Below are 22,518 nucleotides of genomic sequence, written 5' to 3' on the forward strand. Positions count from 1 at the left end.
TCACATACCTATAAAAGAAAATATTCAAAAATCAACTTGTTGTGAGTACAAAAGTTAGATGCATGTTAATATTTAGTAACAGAAGTCAATAAGCCCTATGATTTAAATAAATAATTTGATACATAAATACGAATTAAAAAACCAGTAATATCATTTCAATTACGTGTACAATTTAAGTAATTTGTAAAATCTGGAATGCTCATCATAATGATTACAGCTTATATTAGCTTACATTTAAAGAAAATTATATATTTGAGATAATTGTTTACAACAAACACTGGTTACCAAATACAAATAATTACCTTAAATACATCATACCAAACTTTCATATATCATTACAAAAATTTTAAAATGAAACCTATTATGATTACTTAGTAGTTCCTTGTCATATAAATTATGATAAATTTGGAATAACTACAGAATCTGCCTGCACAGTATACTAGAAAGCATTTACAAATTATTGGCATTTATGTAACTACTAAATTTAGAATTATTCCTGTTATATGGAACTTTATTTCATTCATAAAACTTTGAAGGAAAATATTTTTTTGAAATGATTAAAACAGGCAAGATTAAAATCTTTCAAACATAAAACTTCTTACCCACAGATCAAAATCTAATATCGTAAGCATAAACATTACATACCTATCAATAAAAGTAATAAAAAAATGTAAAGATACAAAACATAAAAAATGCAGTAAAATTGAACTTACTCTGGTATGTTTAGTAGGTTGAAAGCCATCTTTTCTTCGTAGACTCCTTATCCATTTCATCCGGAGTTCAGTCTCATTTGGAAACTTGAATACAGCCACTTTTGGTCCGTTTTTATAATTACCACGACATGTGGCTACAGCACATTTATGAGGCATCGTATGAAATTATAAAAGCACGAGACAATATACAAAAAAAGCACGAGACAATATAAAAACTCTGTCGCTAACGCAAATAACCGCTCCACGTTCGTCGCTCTTGGCTCAACTACGGGGCTTTGATTTTGTTTGAAGGAGCGAGGTGAGTCAGAGACGACTACCTGTGACGTCAGAGCTTCCCCTCGCTTCAGTGTCCCGGCTTCCTTCTATAAGGAGGTGTTGGCTCACTGAGGAATCCTTGAAAGAGACATTCTACTCCTAGTATGTCCAACGATCTAATCTCACGTTACGAAAGGGCAGAAGTATCGCCCCTCGACTTCATACACCATGAGCAAGACGTAACAGGCAAAACTAGTCGATTTTCGGTGACATTAAAGTTCAGAAAGTGAGATAGGGTTTGGAAATAACTCGAGGTCTTGGGAATAGATAATTTTTTATAGAGTCCGTTATGAATACAATCTCTGATTCTGGGATTTGAACTAGCATCGCGCTGTTTTTTTTAAGCAGAGCTTTCAATTTATCCTAAATGACATCTTAAGTTGGGACCTGAATAACTGGGAATAAGCTTCCGAAAGAGAATCAGGAACTTGAAAAGAAATATTGAGGTACTTCAAACTCTGTGATCTGCAGAATCATCGCATATGCAACTGAGAGCTGATCCTAAGGAGCTGGTTCCGCTTGCTTTCTATATCAAGGCAAAGGCAGCAAACTGCAACAACAGGCTATGCTGGCTTCAAGGCTTGCGTTCTGGTACAGAGGGTGTGGCATCAAGAGAGAGAAAAACTCCAAAGAATGGAAGTTTAGGAAGCAGAATCATCTTGTGTCACTTCGTGATTTATAAAATGCAGAAAATTAGCCTTGTCATTTGTTCTTCACAAGGTACAACATTGTTTGGTCTTTTATGCTAGAACTGCTGTATTTTTGGAGTATATACGCGACAATAGTCAACATATGTATGCTTGCCTATGCATGCGTGCCACACACATGTTTAGAGCACATGGACTTATATGGACTTACTACTTCACATTTAGCCCTCATTTCGCGGAACAGCATTTACCGGCTGTAAAGATGTAAATATTTATAACCGACAAATATTGCTCAGCGAAATCTTAATCTCTTTATCTAAATAAAATTTGTTGCATTTCTTTTATTTTTTTTTTTTTACGCATAGAACACCAAGAAAGGAACACGACAAATGAGCTGTTAATAACCTAACATTTACCGTCAGCTCACTAAATCGTCACTGACTTGGCTACTTTTCATAGGAAATACTGATAGTCCAAAAGTATTAAAAATTTCAATTCGAAAAAAATTTAACTAAACTTTACTACTCTGTATTCTCTTTCTAATTAAATCTCAATATTGTTTTCACCAGCAAAATGCTTCCCTGAACATTACTTCTTCATTCAAAATCCGCAAAATAAAATTAGTTCTTTAAAATTGAACTAAGAAATGAAAAATTTAAAATGAAAATCTAATTAAAAAAATTAAAAAGGTTTCTCAGAAATTTGTTCCCTGAATTTTTACTCTTGCAGAAAATAAAAGATTACCTTTAGCGCGTCCTCTTTTGCTGATGATTTGAACTTTCTTTCTCATTTGCTTGTCTTTGTATGATGGTTAAGATGGATCGCTTCTTCAGATTTGTAAACGAGAATGATCGCAGCTGGATGCGTTATAGTTTTTCTTTATAAACGTTAGTTGTGTGTGGTGGAAGGTAATATTGATTTGCTCATGACATGTTAAGTGCAAAAAGTTATCAAATATTAAATTTATTTCTTCAAAATGGGTATTTTGTTGGCAAAATTATGGAGTTTATTTTCTAACGAAGGTAAGCCCCCCCTTTTTTTACCAGTTCAATATTGTGATGTGTAGAAAATTGATACACATCTTAACGTGTTTGTGATTTTTATTAAATTGTTAGATACAAAATTAATTAAAAGAATTAGGGCCCTCCAAGACTGATAAACTTCTTAAGGAATTTGTCTGTTATTACTATACTATGTAACATAGTTTCATCAGGCGTAAATGTTTAAATATTTCTTCCTTGAATATTCAATCTGTTACTTGAAAATTGAAATTCAAAAGAACGGAATAAGCTTGTTAATTGATTTTCCTTGCATTTGTAGCTCTAATTAATTTCTTACAAATATAAGCTTTACATTTTCTGTATATGTTTAAAGAGTAACAATAGGAAACCATAGATCTTATTGAAATAAACTTTCACAAGAAGAAAGTTATATTCTTCTATAAGATAAAGTTACGTTTTCAAAGTAAATTCTTATTTGCAAATTCTGAATTTCTGCAATTAAATAACTACATGTATTAGTTATTTAATTGAACAAAAATATCAAAAGGTAATAAGGAAATTACCTTTTGATATTTTTGAAAAGCCACTTACTCCATCTAAATTTATAGCACTTTTAAGCAGTGGTAAGCTACGAAAACTTTAACAGGATCTTCCTTTTTATGTTAGAAGAGATCAGAGTAGTGATATCAAAGTCTAATTAAAGTTTTACATCTCATATCAGAAAATACACGTCATTGTGTGTTAAAAAATATAACTCAAAAAATATAATTCTGTAAAAAAAAAAAAAAAAAAAAAAAAAAATACTAAATGCTGCAAAAATTGCATAAAATAACAAGTAAGTTTAACTATGCACCACAATATGACAGAAGCTGCCACACGTTATTTTCTTCTTAGTTGAGCAGTGTCTTTTTTAAAGTCACAGGAGCAGCCAACAAAAGATATATAATCTCAGTAAACTACATTTTAAATCAAACTATGAAATAACATAAAAGGAAATTCATCTTAGTACTACACAAAGGAAATATCCATTTACCTTATTTACTAATTTCCGTGGCTTTAGTCAAACAAAACTCCTTAACAACATCCAAAAACTTCTTAAAATTATCTGAACTAGAATTTGTATACTGGCGTTGCCACATCAATTCACAAAAATAAATATCCTCTGTAGTGCCCGTATCATCCGACGTTTAACCATACGCATTTCCTTCATACAAACAGGACATTAAGTGAATGGCTACTAAGTAAACTTTCATTTATACACCAGTCAATTAATGCTTTTTCCCTTTCTTTCCAAATCGTACAGAAACTTCAAATTAATTTTACCACATTCAGCCATTTTACTGTGTAAACCACAAAATAACGTACTTCTTATCCAAAATCCGACACACAAACAAGCCTTTCCAAATCTTTTCCCATCATTCAAATTCACCACAACCACACAGCCAATTACATCATAATAGCGTTTTCGTAACATTCAACTACTCAGGTTCCCATAAATGAAACAACTTAGTGATAATCCAAGGAGCACCCTTAAATCTACTTTAACCAGACTTGTATTTGAATATTCCGTAAGTTCATTCATCGACTCATGATGAAAGATGATGTGGCCCAATCAGTCTCTGTGCTGCTTCAATGTCTGTTCAAAATTAATGGTTTAAGGGTGAACTGTTGTTTATGCAGCCTGAGTGCTTGTGGTTCATGCCGACACAGGGGCATTATGAACATTAAAAATGCTCTGCTTGCTATGAAATTCAACATATGAATTTCACACATTGTCTGTAATCTCCTGCTTGCAGTGCTTGGACATATTGCATGTTGAAAGAATATAAATATTCCTCATGTAATATTTGCCACATTCTGGATAACGGTATTGTGAGAAATAGCGTGTATGTTGAATGTATTCAGTTTAGCATATAACCATTGCCTTTCTGTGCAGTTGTCACAGTTCTGTGTGTTTCCTTTGAATGATTTGTTTTCCTACAGTTTCTGGCCCAGAAGCAGGGACCTAATAATTTGACTTTTGTGTATTGGGAAGTTTTTTACAATGCAAAAATATCATAGTTTATCTGGTTCCATTTATTGCTACATAGGCAAATCAGACATCTCTGCTTTCAGGTAGCCATACTACTAGTCATACAAAGTTAGTAACTCAAATAATGTAGGCTTACACTGCCCAATTAATGTGTTGCAGGCAGTGCTATCTAGTACAGTACAAAGTCTTTAATCCGGACTCGTCGGGACTTCGGCGATTCCGTATCATTGGTTTTTCTGGATTATAGATCATCAATTTAAATCTGGTAAGATGACATGCAGAAATTATACAATTAAAAATATGAAACTGTAATTTATGAAATAAAGAGCAGTTATGATCTAAAGAGTATCAAAATTTACAAAAAAAGCTTAATATTTATTTGTTTACTTTATTAAACATTTCTTTCAATGTAAGTTGTTTAAGTTGCTTCAGTTTATCTGCTAGCACTTTCTCTTTAATTCTGTAAACGGACATAATTTCTTGTTCAGTTACAAAGTTCCGCTGTTCATGTCCTGTAATTGCTGTGCCGAGAATACCGACTAACTTGTCAATTGAAATTTTTTCTTTTTTACTAACCTCTCTGTCACTTTCTTCATGCCTTTATCCATTTTTTGCAGCAATTCCACTTTTTGTTTGGTGGACATGATGGATTTTTGAAACATGCGGTTAATCTATGGATTATGGTAACTTGGCGATTTTTTTGCAAAAATTTGGCTACCAACCCTGCTACAGCAACCTGCTAGTTTTTGTTTGGACGCCATTTTGTTTTCACGAAGTAAAGGCTTTTTTTTTTTTTTTAACTCAACATTTTTTTCCAACAATCTGCTAGCCGAATTACGCTTATGCTAGAACTTTTATGGAATAAAAATGCTTAATCATGACAAAGATTAGGTGCAAAATTGGGAGAAAGTGCAGAATCACAAATTGCTTGCAGCATTTTTAAGAATTGCATATACACGGTATCCATGTACGTGTTGACCTATTTTCACTTAAAAAAACATCCCAGAATTGTACAAAAACGGCATTGCGCACACTCTTGACTTTATCCATGTACACTACTAAAGTCCTAGCTAGTAATCTTTATCGCCTTACCAAAATGTCGCCAAACTACCTGTTACCATATTCCAAACATGCTTTCGCTTTGTAAGTCCTTAGGCAGCTCCAGAATCGGAAACTCTTTTTGACATAATCAAAAGTTCAAGCTTACTTTTTATAAAATTGCTCTAACAGTCTGCAAAAAATAATAAGTCGTATCCAATTAGAAGATTAGGGAACAATGCAATCTGCAACATTGACTGAAATAGATAATTTTAGCCTAGCTTATACCGTCCGTTATACATTAAATGCGCATGCCTAAAGGTATTATGCACATGCGTAAATGCACATGCATAAACGCTACACTTGCACAGAAAGTTTGTAGCCTTAGGTCCGGATTATGGACGTCTGGATTAAAGACTTTATACTGTACACTGCATAAAAAAAAAGAACAGTTCTATATCTCTTGTTCTACTGGGCTGATTGACGAAATTCAGCTTGCCTTTTTCATGCCTCGAAAGCACGATTTAGGATATGTATTAGATTTATATGTAGCATTATTTTAATATAGCATCCATATTTCAATTCTATGACTCAAATTACGCCAAACTATTAAGTTTTGTAAAAATCACACAAGTAGATTTTAAAAAATTAGCTCTCAAAATTTTAGCTCCTCAATGTTAATTGAATTTGTTATGCATTTATTAATCTTTCTCTTTTTTATTAAACTTATTTGATTCTTCCTTTCACATTTCAAAATTTAAGTTCATTCCAAATAAAATTCACCCATTTTTTATTATTTATTTTCAAAGTTTGTATTTTAAAATAATTTTTATAATTTTTTCAGAAACATTTTTCAATTATAATCTATAAAATTTTTACGTATTTCTAAGCATACCTGCAAAAAATTAGTTTTTTATTCCAAATTTCCGAAGATATACATGAATTTATATATTGGCGGGCTTTGAAATTCGGCATATTTGTTGAAAACGATAAAACGGTTTAGACACTTTGCTAAATTTATTTGGAAGTAGAAATGATGTTGCTCGTGCACATTGTAAAAAGGTAGGAATGAGGTGCCTTTTTTTCCACTTCGGCATAATGGAAGAGAAAGCAAAATTGGGTGCCACATATTATTAAGAAGTTCAAGTGAATTATTCTTGCTTAAACTGAAAATATTGCACTAATTTTTGATAAATTAAAAATAAAAGATAAATTTTTGAATTTCTCCATAAATTTCGCACCAAATTATACAAAATTTGATATCTAGGAAATTTGAGTTGTAGAATTGAAAGATGGAAAAAAAATGGAACGTTATTTCAGAAAAAGTCCAATTTTGTGTCAAAGTACCTATGTTAAAACAATGCTATATATAAATCTAATATATGTCTTAAGTCGTGCTTTTGAGAATGATAAACACAATTTGAATTTTGTCAATTGGCCCAGTAGAGTGGTAGATATAGAACTGTCCCCCCATCCTTTTTTTTTTTTTTTTTTTTGCGCAGTGTACATTACAAAGTTCGAGATCCAAAATTGTCAGGACTTTGGCGATTTCGAATTTTGAATTTTTGTGGTTATTAGATCAGTTTAAATCGAATAAAATGAAGTAGAAATTAATGACGCATTTATGATCTTAAAGGAATCAGAATTTATGAAAACAAGGCCTCAATATTTATTTGTGTACTCTAATTAAACAATTCTTTCAATGCAAGTTATTTAATTTGCTTTGTTTATTGAGCTAATACAAGGTAACCAAAAAAGTTCTTGCCATTATGGGCAGTTAAAAAAAAAGTCTTAAAACAAATAATAATCACTGCTAATCCTCAAAGTTATCGCCATTGGCAGACAGTGCCTTTTGCTGAGTGGCTAGCTATGCAGTGCCATCGCAGTAAAACTCGGGGGGGGGGATCTTGGATACAAAGCAGTTCGTGAGGGCCTTATCGTGGTCTGGCCGGTTGTTGAAGGATTTCTTACGAAGATGGTTGTCCAGGGAATGCAAAAGGTGGTATTCTGTTGGCACAAGGTCTGGGGAATATGGTGGATGGGTAGTGTCTCCCAGCCAAATCGCTGGATGGTGTCCCTGGCCTCCCGAGAAACCTGCGGCCTTGCATTGTCATGGAGGAGTACAACCTTATGATTGACCAATGCTGTTTATGCGTCAGTGCTTGATGCACATGTTGCAACTGCTGTGAGTACAGGCCTGCTGTGATGGTTTGGCCCACTGGGAGGAGCTCATAGTGCACCGCTTAGCGATAAGTCTAACAGATACAAAGCATGATCTTGCGTGGGTGGAGAGAAGATCTCGCAGTTTGAGGTACAGGGTCCTGTGATGACAACCAATGTCTGGAATGCCTCAATATCTGGAATGTATCATACTGACCCACTTTTAATTGCTGGTGAGCACTCGATCAAATATGGATGCATTGCAGTACCGGGTAAGCAATGAGAAACAGGCAATGAATGCACTGTTGCTTGTTTGCATTGGACAGTGAGTGGGGTACCTACTTGCTCAGCTTGTATGCCTTTCCTATGCAGTGCAAGTGGAGTTTGATCATTTCATCAGATACCTGGAAGTGTGTAGTAAGCTCACCACATGTTTGGCTACTGTCACTCTCTATGGCTGCTCTCAGGGCCTCATCGCCAAGATACATAATCCCTGATCTGAACTTCTGGAACCATTGCCGAGCTGTTTGTTCATTAACGGCATCATCCCCAAAGACCTGGCAAATTTGGCGACTTGATTCTGCTGCTGACAGGCCCACTTTAAAATCGTACAGAAAACAACTTTGAACAAGTGCCTTTGACACGTCCATTTCAATCAGTCACTGTGCAAGTTGCATTTGATGTACCGATGCAATGCACTTTTATATTCTTGGTCAATGTCCGGACTCCCATCGTAACCACTTCATCTCCAGATTTGGCAGCTATTTTTATGTTGGGGTTCACTCTTCTAATGTCATATCAGAAACGGCAAGACTTTTTTTTGGTTACCTTGTACTTTCTGTTTAAATCTGTAAAGGGACATAATTTGTTGTTTGGTAACGAAATTCCATTGTTCCAAGTCCTGTAGTTGCCACATCGAGAATTCTCTTTAAATTGTCATTTGAAGTGTTTTCATTCTCAACTGTCTGTCACTATCATTAGCTATATTTCCTTGATTTGAAACCACGATACAGATTTTGCTGTCTGTTAGCTGATTGCTGATTGAGTTATTGTCATCGTAATTCTATTGTATCACCTTCATTTATTACTGCTTCTCTATATTAAAAAAAAAAAAAAAAAAAAAAAATTCCATCAATTGGAAAGTATGCTTCGTATTTGTGATATCTGAATACCTTCAAATTCACGGCAGTCATCATAAAACTTAGCTAGTGTCCGCTACATTCTATTGAGGATGTATCGTGAGATTAGTGACTAAAGACATGTTGCACTAACTTTTAGCTTGTTTCTATTGCACACTGCTGAAGTTAAGCTTGAATTATATTAGGTTATTTAAGCCTATTTCCCACACAGGATTAAGGTTTATCTGAGTCTGGAATAGATAAATTATCACATATATTTATGACTGGACCAGCACTGGACATTTTGCAGCCTGCTATGATCTCTGTGGATCCGAAATTCTGTTGCAAGCCCCTCCGTAAATTCTAAAAATGTCGTCTCTAAATTTTGTATTCCAGTGCCTTCCTTAAATTCTAAAGATTTTCCTATCCCTTAATTTTATTGCTTGATGCTTTTCTAAATTCTAAAAATTTTCTCTTGGCTAAATTTGACTACACCAGCTGTGGCACCTGTCCTGAGCTTATCTGAATAACAAATCACCGATTAGACTGTACTAAATGTAATCTTTTGGCCTGTGAGTATCATTTATAAAATCTATTTTTGGCATATGGAATGAAATGACTCTTATGTTATCGGGACCAGATTCCGAAATGTATGTATGTATGCCCATGTATGTACACCTACACATACATACCTGTATATATACATGCATATATGAACACATCCATCCATACATACATGCATGTATGATTACGTACATATGTTTCTGAATCTGGTCCTGATAACAGAAAAGTACCTGAAATTTCTGTTAGATTTCTCTTCATCAACACCTTCAACACTTCATAGTGATGTTAAATGAAGTCTGTAATCATGGGTAAGCATAACGTCAACTTAAAAGTTTATCATGCTCTTATGTATTCAATTAGCAGTATTAAAAAAAATTTTTACACATTGCTGTACGAGTCATTTCTCAAGGTATGTTGTGTTGATAGTCATGTGGTGAAAAGGCAAAAATTATTCAATAAGATTTGCCAGGTTGATGTCAAGGATATAAATTATTCAGTAGGTGTAAAATGTTGTGATGTATAATGTTTCAGTTTGAGATGTGTGCCGAGCAATAAAACAGCTATGGAGCCAAATTATTGATGATGCAGTTTTATGCTAATAAATGATTATTTCTTCGATATGGAGGTATTTTATTTAGTGCCTAAGTGAAAGTAAGAACCAGGACTCTTCACATGTTTTGTTATAAAAAGGTATCAAATGCACATGCCTAAATGCATACAAAAAGATTCTCGTATGGGGGGGAGGTAGCAAATGGTCTGGAGGTCCACAGGTCCACATTTTTTGTCATTCCAGTTATTGGACGTCTGTATTTCGGACTTTGTACTTTAAAAACTGTACGATACTTGATTGTTGTGCATGAGGCCATACCTTGATTGTCTAATCAGTGGTCACGCAAAATTGAGATATTCTGACATGGTGGTATTAGAGCACTGAGATGCCACTCCATGATATCCCAAATGTAGTGGGTTAAGATCTGGCAAGTTAGGTGGCCAGGCCTTAATTTTAATTTATCCATATGTTCCTTGAACCATTCCAACACAATTCGAGCCTTGTGACATGGGGCATTATCTTGCTGGAAGATTACATTTCGAGTTGGGAAGACAGATGCCTTGTAAGGCTGCAGTTGATATGCAGTTATGTTCAGATAGTCTGCAGCTTTCACGCTCTCTTCTACCACAACTAAGGGTCTCAGAGCCGCTCATGAGAATTGTGATTCATCCGACCAGGCAACTGTCTTCCACTTAGCTTACCGTAGGTGTAGTTGACAGTGATGCTTGGTCAACAGAGACACACAAGAGAGGTATCATTGTGGAACTTCATTAAAGTAACTCTGCATGGAACTGGCCACCGTGATTTTACATCATATGATGTCAGTCTTTAGGGTAATATGTACATAGAAGTGTTTGTGTACGAAAATGGTATGATTTGAGGTTCTGGTGTAATTGTTGAAATTGATGAAAACAAAAATATGATCTTGGTAAAAGAGTGAATGGAATCTGCATGTATACAGACATTGTAAAAGGCTGCGAGTTTTTTTTTTTTTTTTTTTTTTTTTTTGTTCTTTGTAAGGAGAATAAAGTAAATTCTTCTGAAAGATATTAAGAGAAACATAAAACAGGGTTCTCTAGGTGTCTCAAATGCTAGATGGCATGCAGTACCTTAAAGATGAAGGCTTTATACTCCTTTCACTCACTCATAGTGTGACATAGGACTCTGCTTGTAGGGCTCACATAAATTCACATAAGGGCAAAATTCTTAACCACTAAGAACAAATAACCACTAAGGTTTCTCTTGTTCAAGTTATCTTTCTACTTTATATATTATATATAATTTTATAAACATTCTCTATTCGTAAAAAGCAAATTTAAAGTTAAATTTTAAACAAAATTGAATTACAAATAAATAATTAATTATTGCTGCGAACTAATCTACAATATCATTTAAATTCTGAGAGCATATGCAAATCAAGTGCAAGTATCAAAATCAATGAATATATAATTCCAATAAATTTTTTAATTCTAAATTATAAAAATGCATAAGTGAATAATTGTTGAGCAGACAGGAGACAGACCTATCAAGGGGAAGTTCCCTTCAAACCCAACTCCTCAGTTACTTAAATCGTGCTTAGCCATCCACGCAGGCAAAGGCAAAAGGAAAATTCAAAAGTAAAACCAAATGCCGTGAATTAAGTCAATAAAGTAGAAAACCGAAGTAATTTAGAAACTTGCCTACAAAAAACTTCCCCTATATTCTCTCACTTCCTTACCGGAATGAGAATCCTTACCCAGCCTTTATTTTTGCAATCATTGGTTGTAGTCATGTAGTACCACTTACAGAAGTGTTTTCAATCGCGAAAATATTCATGTTACGGCAATATCAAATTAAAAAATGACCTTAATTTTTGCAAAGTTTTCGGGATCTGCTATATTCAAGTTAGAATAATTCGAGGAAATAAGTTTAAATGAACTGCAGCAAAAAATGTGAATAATTTAATAGGCCGTAAAAGGAAGTCATGTAGGCTCACATCAGGGTTTTCTTCTGGAAAAAAAAAAAAAAAAAAAAAAAAAAACTGTTCGGTAAGCCCGCAATTTTTCGTCAGCCGGCTTATGCTCACGAATGTGTCCGTCAGTCTGTTCTCGTAAATGGGATAGGTTTTTGAACTCCATTTCAGCTAATCGTAATACAGTTGCTTTATTTTTCTCCTTGGTTTATATGACATTTATAGTTTTATTCTTGCTTAGGAACATCTTTCACACAGTTGCGTATCGGCCATGACATGCATTAAAAAAAAAAAAAAAAAAAAAAAAAAAGTTTCATAAATCTGATAAATCTGTTGCCTGTGTAATGTACTTTTCGATCTGTTTTTGATAAGAATGTGTTCTCTTCGTAATTGTAATTTAAATCATATTCACATTGGTAATTATTTCAGGACTGATTTAATACGCTTTAAGTAGGCTCTTTGCTCTAGCTATTTATTTTTAATGTGAAAGTCACGAGCTGGACCAGGGTGATTCTCACCTTTTTTTGCTTCACGCATCCCTTTCACCATTTGCTAGATGATCATTCTGTCCCCCCTTTTCCAAACTCGAAAAATACATATACATTTATTTCGATTTATATTATTTTTTAACATGTTTTTATAAATTAAACAACAATAAAAGTATACGAAATGTTGATAAAAACTAACACTTGAAAAGTGTCTTTTAAAAAAAATATATTTATAAACTAATAATTTATATGGTGTTTTTCATTAGAATTTCTTCAAAAATACTTCAACCTGAAAGCTGAACTCTGAACTACGCTTGTCTAGAGTTCTGGGGTCGAGAAAAAGTCGTTTCCAATACTTACATAAAAGTCATTCTCTGCCGCTTGTCTCTTCCGATAAATATTTAATATTGCTGAATGATCCATTTAAAAAACAGGGCGTTCTTAATTGGGGGGGGAGGGACCTGTGTGTGTAGTATACATATGTAAAAATGCCGTTCAATTAAATTGTTAGTGTAAATTTGTAGGTTGCAATAATTTAGCGCATTTCACTAACCTTTTTTCTCTATTATAAAATGTTTGCTGTAATTATTCTTTCGATGTGAGTTATTTATTCGCGTATTTTCTTTGGAAATATCTAGCTATACTTAGTGGTATATTCTTGTGACGTCACCTTGGTTTTCGTTAATATTTCCACACATAGCAGCTTTATTTTCAGGAAAATTAAATGGTGTCAGGTAAGGAGAATATGCAGAGCTTTGTTGATTCTTACATGGCAGTGTCGTCTCGATCATATGTGTTATAATTAAATACATGTATCTTTTTAAGAAATGCTTTGACGTTAGCAATTATTTTTAAAAGTGAAATTTAACGGATTTAAAAAAAATTCAGCCGTTTTCTGATTAAACTATTGAGTTTTCTTGGGTATTTTAATTAAAAAGCTATTTACTGCATCTAAATTGTTTCTGGATTTCGTGTTACGCAATTTCCCGTGTTGATCTTACGGCATCTAACATAGGAATATAGAAAACTGAGCAGTTTGTAGAGCTTATAAAAATTCTAAACAAATTAGATTTGATGAAGGAAAAGAATCTTAATGCTGTTAAGTATGTTGAAGAATATTGTAGCTTAAAACATTACAGTGTCCAGGAGGCAGATTAATCTTCAGTTTTTAGAATTCTAGAATATCGTGCAGAAAGTAGTTTGATATTAGACTCATACAAACACTTTTATACTGTTAAGCAGTTGTAGTCAACCTTTTTTGGTGCTGGGGCACACAAGGCAGTTTCAGAAAGCGAAGCGGGCACCACGTAACATTTCCGTCCCGGGTGATAATCAGGCCATCTCTTGGCGATATTATCACGTTACCACTTAACGCTAGTGCTTAACAAGAAAAACGCGGCCTCGTAAATAAGGTTGAAAAAATGGATCGAGATAGAAACAAAATATACATTTCATGCACAAAATTTTTATTACTTACAGTATAGTCGTGTCGTGGTGTTGCACTTAATGCGATTTTTGACACTGAATTTCGTCCACCAACATCTGTATGTTAGGTACGTACGATGAGGTTCTTGCACGCAAGCAATTATCAAGATGCGAATCAGTGAACCTGCACCGGTTCTTCGACTTGATAATTTTCATGGTTGAAAATAGATATTTGCAGAGTTAGGTAGACCTAAAACAAAATCTGATTTTATATGCAACACTCCTTAATAATGGAAACCTGTTCTTTTCCACAAGTTTCCAGAAGTCTACATCTGTGGCATGGGCTTGCAGGATATCATTCTTCAGTTCGACTATTTCCAGCTTCAAGTTTTCCACTTCTGGGGCAATAATTCTTGCAATTGCTGTGGCGGTTTCAGTTGCTTCGTGGTGAATGGGTTGACAAAAAAAGCTCACCATTGGCTCCAGGCAACTGAAATCTTGAAATCGCTTTTCAAATTGGTCCAGAAGCGTCTCGAGATGGCCGGAAAATCACAAGGACCCAAAATTGTCGTCATTCACCTTTTTTTCATGTTTGGAAAATGGACCAGGACTTTGATCTCATTTGAGACATCTATAATGTCTGTCAATTTGGCTCTGAAAGCTTTCACAGATCCCATCATTTGAGCCAGCTCCTTGTCTTTACCCTGAAGATCCAGATTTAAAATGTTCGAGTTTCTCAGTGATATCGGCGAGGAAAGCCAGATAAAGTTGCCACAAAGAGCCACTTAGTTTTGCAATGTGTTTACTGAATCTGTCAGGGTTATATTGCATGAACTCTTTTATCTGCTCGATTAGAGATAAAAACCTTGATAGAACTTTACCTCTGCTGAGCCATCTGACTTCTGCATGCAAGATGAGGTCGACTGTTTTATCTTCGGAGTCTTCCAGCAGTGCTTTAAGAAGGAGGAGCCGCACGAATAGAATTGATAATGGACGTGACAACATTCATGACGGGTTCAAGTACCTTTGCGCACAACGCTTCTTGATGAATGATGCAGTGATGAGACATGAAGTTTGAAAAACACTCCTCTTTCTTGCACAAAGTGACAAAGCCGTTGGTTCTTCCTGTCATGGTAGGTGCTCCGTCTGTGGTAATTGCCGATAGCTTTTTAAGCGGCAAGCCAGTTTCTGCCACAAATGTCTTAAAAATGTTGTAAATGTTCTTGTAAATGTTCTCCCATCGCGTTCTCATCTTTAAAGGCAGAATTTTGAATACCTCTTCTTGAACAGAAAAATCGTTAATTACCATTCTTATCATAACAGCCCAATGCGACGTGTCGAAAATATCCGTGAGCTCATCAAATTGGAGAGAAAACCATTCACGTGTTTCCACGTCTCTTCAGTTGAGATTGCATGTCATCAGCAATTGCTTCTATTCTCCTTAAAACAGTGCTGTCTGATAATTTAAGGTCCTAAATCGCATTGATGATTTCACGCTTGTTAGAGAATCCGTCAAAGAGACTTTCGGCACCTGCAAGAAATACTTCCTTCAGCAACTCACCGTCTTGAAATGATTTTTCCTTCTTCAACAGCAAGTGAGCATTTTTAAACGAAGTCCTTGTCACATTTTTGGACTTTTAAACTTGCCTAACAAATACTGATGGCTGCTCTGAAAGCTTCAATTTCAGCTCCCATACTTTCTTTTACCTAATTTCGAAACCCTCCGGGTAGTTCGTTGTAAATGTTCCATTCGTCTGAAAGTGACGTTCCATATTATGTTTCTCGGCCACTGCTACAGAAGCACCGTACAGCAAACACACGCACTTCCCTTTCACATCAACAAAGCAATACGTTTCTTCCCAGCTAGAATTGGGATTGTATATCTTCTGCTTTTTGCTGGGCCCACTCATCGTGCTGCAGCGGTTTAAAAAAAAACGCTAAGCCCCGAGGAAAAATGAGGATGCCGAACAGGATTGGGTGCACCACTAACACTGCCGAAAGCTCAAAGAAGACTGGTGAAGAACGCTGTTCAAAAGTTGCCCTCTGCACCTTGTTAAATACTTAATATAATTGTGTCATACAGTCGAGTCAAAGGCCGACTCTGACCTGTAGTTCCCTCCATTTTTGCTCCTCTTTGTCAGCCCTTTTTGGTGTGGTGAGCCTTGTAATATCTTGGCTCCGATTTTAAAGCTTTATCGTCCTATTAAACCGCGAGGACGCGCGTCGGGCCTGCCAGGTCCCGTCGTTACAAAAACCTAATACAGAATTTACTCCTTTCGGTGAAATATTTCGACCTTTTTAGTAGCTGCGTTCAAGATCATCTACGTGTCATTCACAGAATTCATCTGTCTCTTTTTTCAGAAATTGGGTAGCCGGGCCTTCCAGGCCCTAGGCGCGCGTTCGCATTGTCATTTTAAACCGGATATAGGCGACAAGAAGGATCAAGTTAAGACCAAGGAGGTTAGAATAGACCTTGGTCTTAAGACCAAGGAGGTCTATTCTAACCTCCTTGGTCTTAAGACACGCCATCCCCTCGATGTTTCCGAAACCCAAGACAAGGCCAACTAAGTTTCTAACCGCTTCTTCGCCGAACTCCCTCTATGTGCAATCCCAAGAAAGACTGTTGCAACAAAAAAACAATTTTACCGAAGCTTGGCGGGCGCTGTGCAAAGTCACCTCGGGCACCACGGTACCCGCGGCCACCGGGTTGAGTATCCCGGCTGTAAAGAGTGCAAAAGCCATGGTAGAAGGAGAATCGAAGAAAGAAAATTAACCGGAAGATCGTCGTACAAGCGCGTAAAAGCAGTGTATACGGGGTATCACAGAAAAGTGCGGCAGCCTTAGACATCATATTCCGGAAGCTAGAAGAAGCAAATACCTTTAGATTGGTTTCGGTAGATTGCTTTGTTCATGAAATATGCTACTTAATATTACCGTGGCATCATTTCCGGGCAAGCGAATGAAGGGACAGGGTGAGGTAATAAGTGGGTATATAAATGTGAATTAGCACCTTTTTTTTTAATGTCGACAGTACCGGATGTGTGAGGAAAAACCGCTGAAGCACGAGATACGGAAAGTAAACAGGCAAAATTAATGAGAGTTCTGGGAACGCATTCGATTCTCAGTGATTTTGCCAAGAGGCGAAAGTAGCTCCAGTAGATAGTTAGCAAACGGAACTCCTGCGAGTACAAGGTTAGTAAAGGATGCGCCCGTGTTATTCAGCAAATCATGGTACATATTTTACTATACGCAATGGATAACATAATATGTATTATTTTACATTATTGAATGATGCAGACCCACCTATATCTTGTGCTGTATCGTGCATGGTATACCTCTGAGTAAAAATTGTCAGCCATTGATGTAAATGCTATCTGGACACGTTCAAGAATGACTAGCATTGTCGAAATGTCGAAGGCTAACTGAATGTTCAAGTCCTTTCTGTTTACAATTGATTTCGCGTAGTTGCATTAGAAGAAATCATTGGGTTTCGAGCCTGGCAATTTCAGACGGCGAGAACAAATAATGTGTGTACCTTTATTCGTCTAACCGGAAGTCACAGAACTTTGACGACGTATAACTTCTGAACAAAGTGTGCACTGAACCAGTTCCACCGCGATTTTGTTTATTTTTACCTTTCGTGTATTACCATTTAATGTTGTCGCACTTTTTCTGGGACACCCTATATATCTTATAAGACGTAATTAATTCTTTAGCGGCGTATTGCTTATTCAATATACCTGGCATATAGTAATGTTTATAAGTTTCGTAAGTTTTACATATAATAATATAAGTTTTACTGTTAAATCATCTGTTGATGATACCCATCTATAAAGGATTAATTACATAAAGCATCAAAGTATCAAACCCCATTTATGTATAACTTCAATGTATACGACTCAGAAACCGTGCAGAATACTTAAAAATAGTGCGGTATATTTAGTTTCCCTAAGAGTGCCACGATGTTTCTAAAAAAAAAAATACTTAAAATCTGCGAATTTCTTCATATCTGTTAAATAACTATGTTTAGCTTCATCTTTTGGGCTGGAAGACGTCTGTTTATTATTGTTGATTCAGTGTGGGAGATTTTAAGATAAGAGAAAGTTCATTTAAAATGCCCCTTTTTTTTTCCTTAACGCAATCCAAGAAGTTCACAATATTCTTTATTCTGTGTACGTAAGCTACATGTAGGAGGGCGAACTCTTGATTTATTGAAGCTTTTCACGACTGACATGCAAATTCTGGGAAAATCTATTTAAAAAAATGTGTGTATTGTTCTGAACATATCTCCTGCCTCATTTTCTCTCCTTGAACCGCATCAACGTAATTTTGTGAATAGCTGTAATTTTATTGTCTGTGATATATATATATTTTCACAGAGGGTAGTTAATCCAGCATGAACAATATGAATGTTGAGTGTTTAGAGTATTGGGCATAACTGTGCACGTTTTGATTTTTTGAAACTAGTTTGATGTGGTTAAATTTTTATTATTATTCTGCACGAAGGCAGTTCTTTTGTTCTCTTTTGGTAGTCCTGTTACAAATTTTTATTTGCATTGAATCATACTTTTATAATTGAAAAATTGAGATAAAATAAGCTATTGGGAAAGAAGAAATATACTAAGCAAGTACTTAGGTTATATATATATATATATATATATATATATCTTCTTTTGTACTAAGTATTTAGGTTATTTATGTACTAAGCAAGTACTTGCGTTTTATGTATATTAGAAGTAGAAATTTGTGTTCGGTATAGTGAAATGCTTTATTTAACCCTTTAAGGGGCGGTGGTTTCGCCTTGAAACCGCATTTTCAACATTTTTTTTTAATTTAAAAAATTTGGTTTTTTTTTTTTTTTTCTCAAAACCGCTGCTAAAGTTAAATTACTTCTTAAAGCTGATAACAGATGACAGCAGCAAACCTTTCTGGGCATCCATTAATTGATACGAATCATTCAAAAATAGCTTCTTTTGCACCCTACTCTTTTTGACGCATTTTAAAAGCAAAAAACCCAAAAAATTTTAGTTTTTCCACAATATATTTTATAAGCAGGCATCAATGAGTAATGAAATGTCCTTAGTTCACAAAAAAAAAAAAAAAAAAAAAAAAAAAAAAAGGAACCATTTTAAATTGGAATGTTTTCATTGCGAAACCACCGCCCCTCTCGGACATCGAAGAAATGATCAGATGACGCAGTCGCGAGATTTCTTGCAGTTATGTTTATTGCTTTCGGATCACTGCTGTAAACAGTTGCTCAATATCTTCGTTTGAGTGGCTTCAAAGATGAGGATTTATGAAGCGTTTGAGAGAGGGAAAACATTTCTTATTTTTTAGAGAGACACAGAGCACTCTGAAAAACACTCGTAGTTGCGTTTTTTTTATGCTTCTCTTAGCGGTCGCTTTTCTCTAGTTCAGAGTAAAATAATTGCATGCATCTTAATTTATTTTATTTTTACATATAATTTTCTTAGTTTTAAACATATTTTTTTAAATATTTCATAGTTTTATGCGAGTAATTTAGTGCATTATTAGTTACTTTTTGTTTCCTGTTTTAAATTTTTTATTTATAATTAAAAATGCGCGTTTATGCAAATATTACTTACTTTATTAGTTGTTCAGTAATTTACTAGTATAATTTGCGATTTGGGTTACGTTTAGATACTTTTCAGCAAAGCAAAGATAAATAAGCAAATGGTTAGTCTTAAGTGCTCTAGACGGGCGCTGGTTTCAAGGCGAAACCGGTCCTCCTTTCGATAAAGGGGGACGAAAAAAATTTTTTTAAACTCATTTATGTTGTCTATAGGACCATTGCATGTCATTATGCTTACTTTTTCATAACTTTTAAAAAATCATAACATTGCGCCCCTGAAAGGGTTAATAAACTGCTCTGTCACAGTACGAAATATTAACCAAGTATTTTCCCTCCAGTTCGTATGGTCTAACTACCACTTCGACGGAGGTATCGTTTTTTTAAAAAGAGATAGATAGCCCTCAAGTTCTTTTCCGAAGTAAATTACCTAGTTTTAGAGATAATTGCTATTTTTTCACTTAACAAACACAAAGCAAAGCTTTGGATACCCGTCAAAATTTCTTAAGTCAATAGATACATTAGTTGTCCTAGCAGCTTTAAGAGTTTGTAAGAAATAAACAGTATTTAAAATGAGAAGATCAGTAAGCTGACTGAGAACTTGAAATGACGTTTAATATGCTTTTTCCAGATGTGCGTACAGATTTTTTCTCTTAAGAATAGAACTGTTGGTCGTTCTTTAGATGCTTGTTGACATTTTAGAACAATGCTATAATAACTCTTGCAGCTGAAGCCATATATCAAATTGTTGTATTGTGTGTTTTCAAGCTACATAAAATATGGAAAACTTCCAAGACGGAGTATAAGTTTAATAACCGTTACGTTTGGTGAAACTTAGGTATTTTACGTAGTGGTCGGTTTTGTAGCTAAAATTTAGAGCCAAAATGCTTGTTTCATGATCTTTGTTAAATTAAAATAGGCTGTATCCAAAATATCTTTATGTTAAAACATGCAGTTTCTGTATCTTGATAACAGGATGTAATAAAAATTACTCTCTGTTTTGAAAAGTTATAGAAATTATGAAAACAAGTTTAAAACGTGAAAAATATTTGGTTGTAACAAAAGTTTTCCGCCAAAAAGCGTTCTCAATTTAGTTAGGGATGGGAGGGAAAGAAAAAGAAAGACAGAGTAGGTTTAGTGCAGGTAAAGAAAGCAGTAGGTTTAGTGCAGGTAAGAAAGAAAGCAGAAGGTTTAGTGCGGGTAGTAATCACGACCCAAATCTATGATTTTCTGCCAATCAATCAATCAATCAGATCAAGCTCATTTTGTGCGTCCTGTGAAGAATGGAAGATAGCACCAGCAAGATGTAGCTGCAGGTGTGAGAATAGTAGAAGCCCGAAGAAGCGATTTCGGGGCTGCACAGGTGGGTGTGGCAAAAGATCCTATTCGAGTCCGTACGGAGTCCAGCCGGTGAATGTAGTCATGTCGTGAGTGAATGTAGTCATGTAGTGAATGTCAACACGTGGTCTTGCATTATCTGGACGGAACATTACCTTTTTGCGCCGGAACTAAATTCGACGTTTTTTCTTGATAGCAGCGTCAACGCAGACGAGCATTTCGCTGTACACCTTACTGCTTTACCTTTTCCAGACACCTACTGTTTTACCTTTTCCCAGATACTCTTTGTAGAGAGTACCACGGCAGTCGCATCAGATACAAAGCATGATCTTTCTATCAGTCAAATTACGTTTTGCGACCCTGCGAACGAGCACACCGACCGCACACCAACCTCCTCTCCCGCGTGTGTTGTTGAAGTAAACCACTTTTCATCACAAGTGACGATCCGGTGAATATTCTTGCATTGTTATTCGAGCAGATTAGCGCAGGCTCGAACATGTCTGTCCTTATCTGCTTGAGTCAGTTGATGCGTCATCAAGCGATTAAACTTGTACGTCACGTTTATGCGATGCATAGCGCGACTAATGGACAGAGTCGTAGGGTTTTCAGCGCCCAGGGACAACTGAAGATTTTGCGCCTCCTACTGCTTGCCAAGGATGGAAAACATTTAATTCTAAAATGTTGTAACATCAGTTTGGCGCCCCTTGGATTCTGCTCCCGGGGACAGATGCCCCCCTCTAGCTACGCCCCTGCTAATGGACATTGCACTAACGTCCAAAGCAAGCGTTCGAGTAGTCGCATACTGGTCTTCTTCCACAAGTTCTCGCAGGCGGGCCTTATACATCAGTAGGCTGGCCAGAGCCGGCTGTTTCTTGAATGTCGTAGTCCTTGTTTTTGAAATTTCGGTACCAAACCTTCATAGTGTCATATGATACAATATTAGTACCTAAAGCTGTACACACGATTTGGTGACATTATGTAGCTGACTTTTTGCAACAGAACTGGAAGTAAATAACGGTTCTAATATGGTAGCGTAGTAGTTCCAGTTCAGACACCTTGTACTTAATGATAACGATATTTTTTTCACAAATTTCACAACACAGTGTTCTAAAGGAAGTCTCTTTCTTTTAAATGCCAACAATCCTTTGACAAAATATGATTAAACAGGCCAACGCGAACTGTTTGCGCAGACGATATTTGCAGTGGCGGGAAACTTTCGTTTAAACACAATATATTGATTTACAGCTCGTGTTGCAAAGAATTAAGGTTATTTATTAATCAGTCTTAAGATGACTACTATCAGTTCTCTGTTGAGCTAAAAATGATTAATGGTTTTCCCGGAATGTGTCCTAAGTATTGAAATGTTATTTTTTGACTAGCAGCACTAATATACTTTCAAGTTCAACTACATCGCTAATTCTTTTACTAGTATACACCTGACTAATATTTCAGACAAAAAGAAATCTAATTGGTTTCGTCGAAAGTATAATTTTTGTGTTCCGCTACAATCAATCTGACGATTGTGAAAGAGTCTGTGAAGATAATTCCGTGCAACTATTTATGGAAACAAGCAATTATTATTATTATT

General features: G+C 35.4%; 1 protein-coding gene across 1 annotated transcript in view; it reads left to right on the forward strand.

Moving 5' to 3' along the window:
- Positions 1-2,496: 2,496 nt before the first annotated feature.
- Arl5 (ADP-ribosylation factor-like 5) overlaps positions 2,497-22,518 on the forward strand; it is a 114,098-nt gene continuing 94,076 nt past the window's right edge. The window contains exon 1 of the mRNA XM_035360847.2: positions 2,497-2,697. Coding sequence (XP_035216738.1) covers positions 2,652-2,697 — 46 coding nt within the window. The 5' untranslated portion in view covers positions 2,497-2,651. The remainder of the gene's footprint in view (positions 2,698-22,518) is intronic.

Source organism: Stegodyphus dumicola, chromosome 5 (assembly GCF_044657685.1).
Source record: "Stegodyphus dumicola isolate Sdum_Otavi_A_Nest chromosome 5, ASM4465768v1".
Classification (NCBI taxonomy): Eukaryota; Metazoa; Arthropoda; class Arachnida; order Araneae; family Eresidae; genus Stegodyphus; species Stegodyphus dumicola.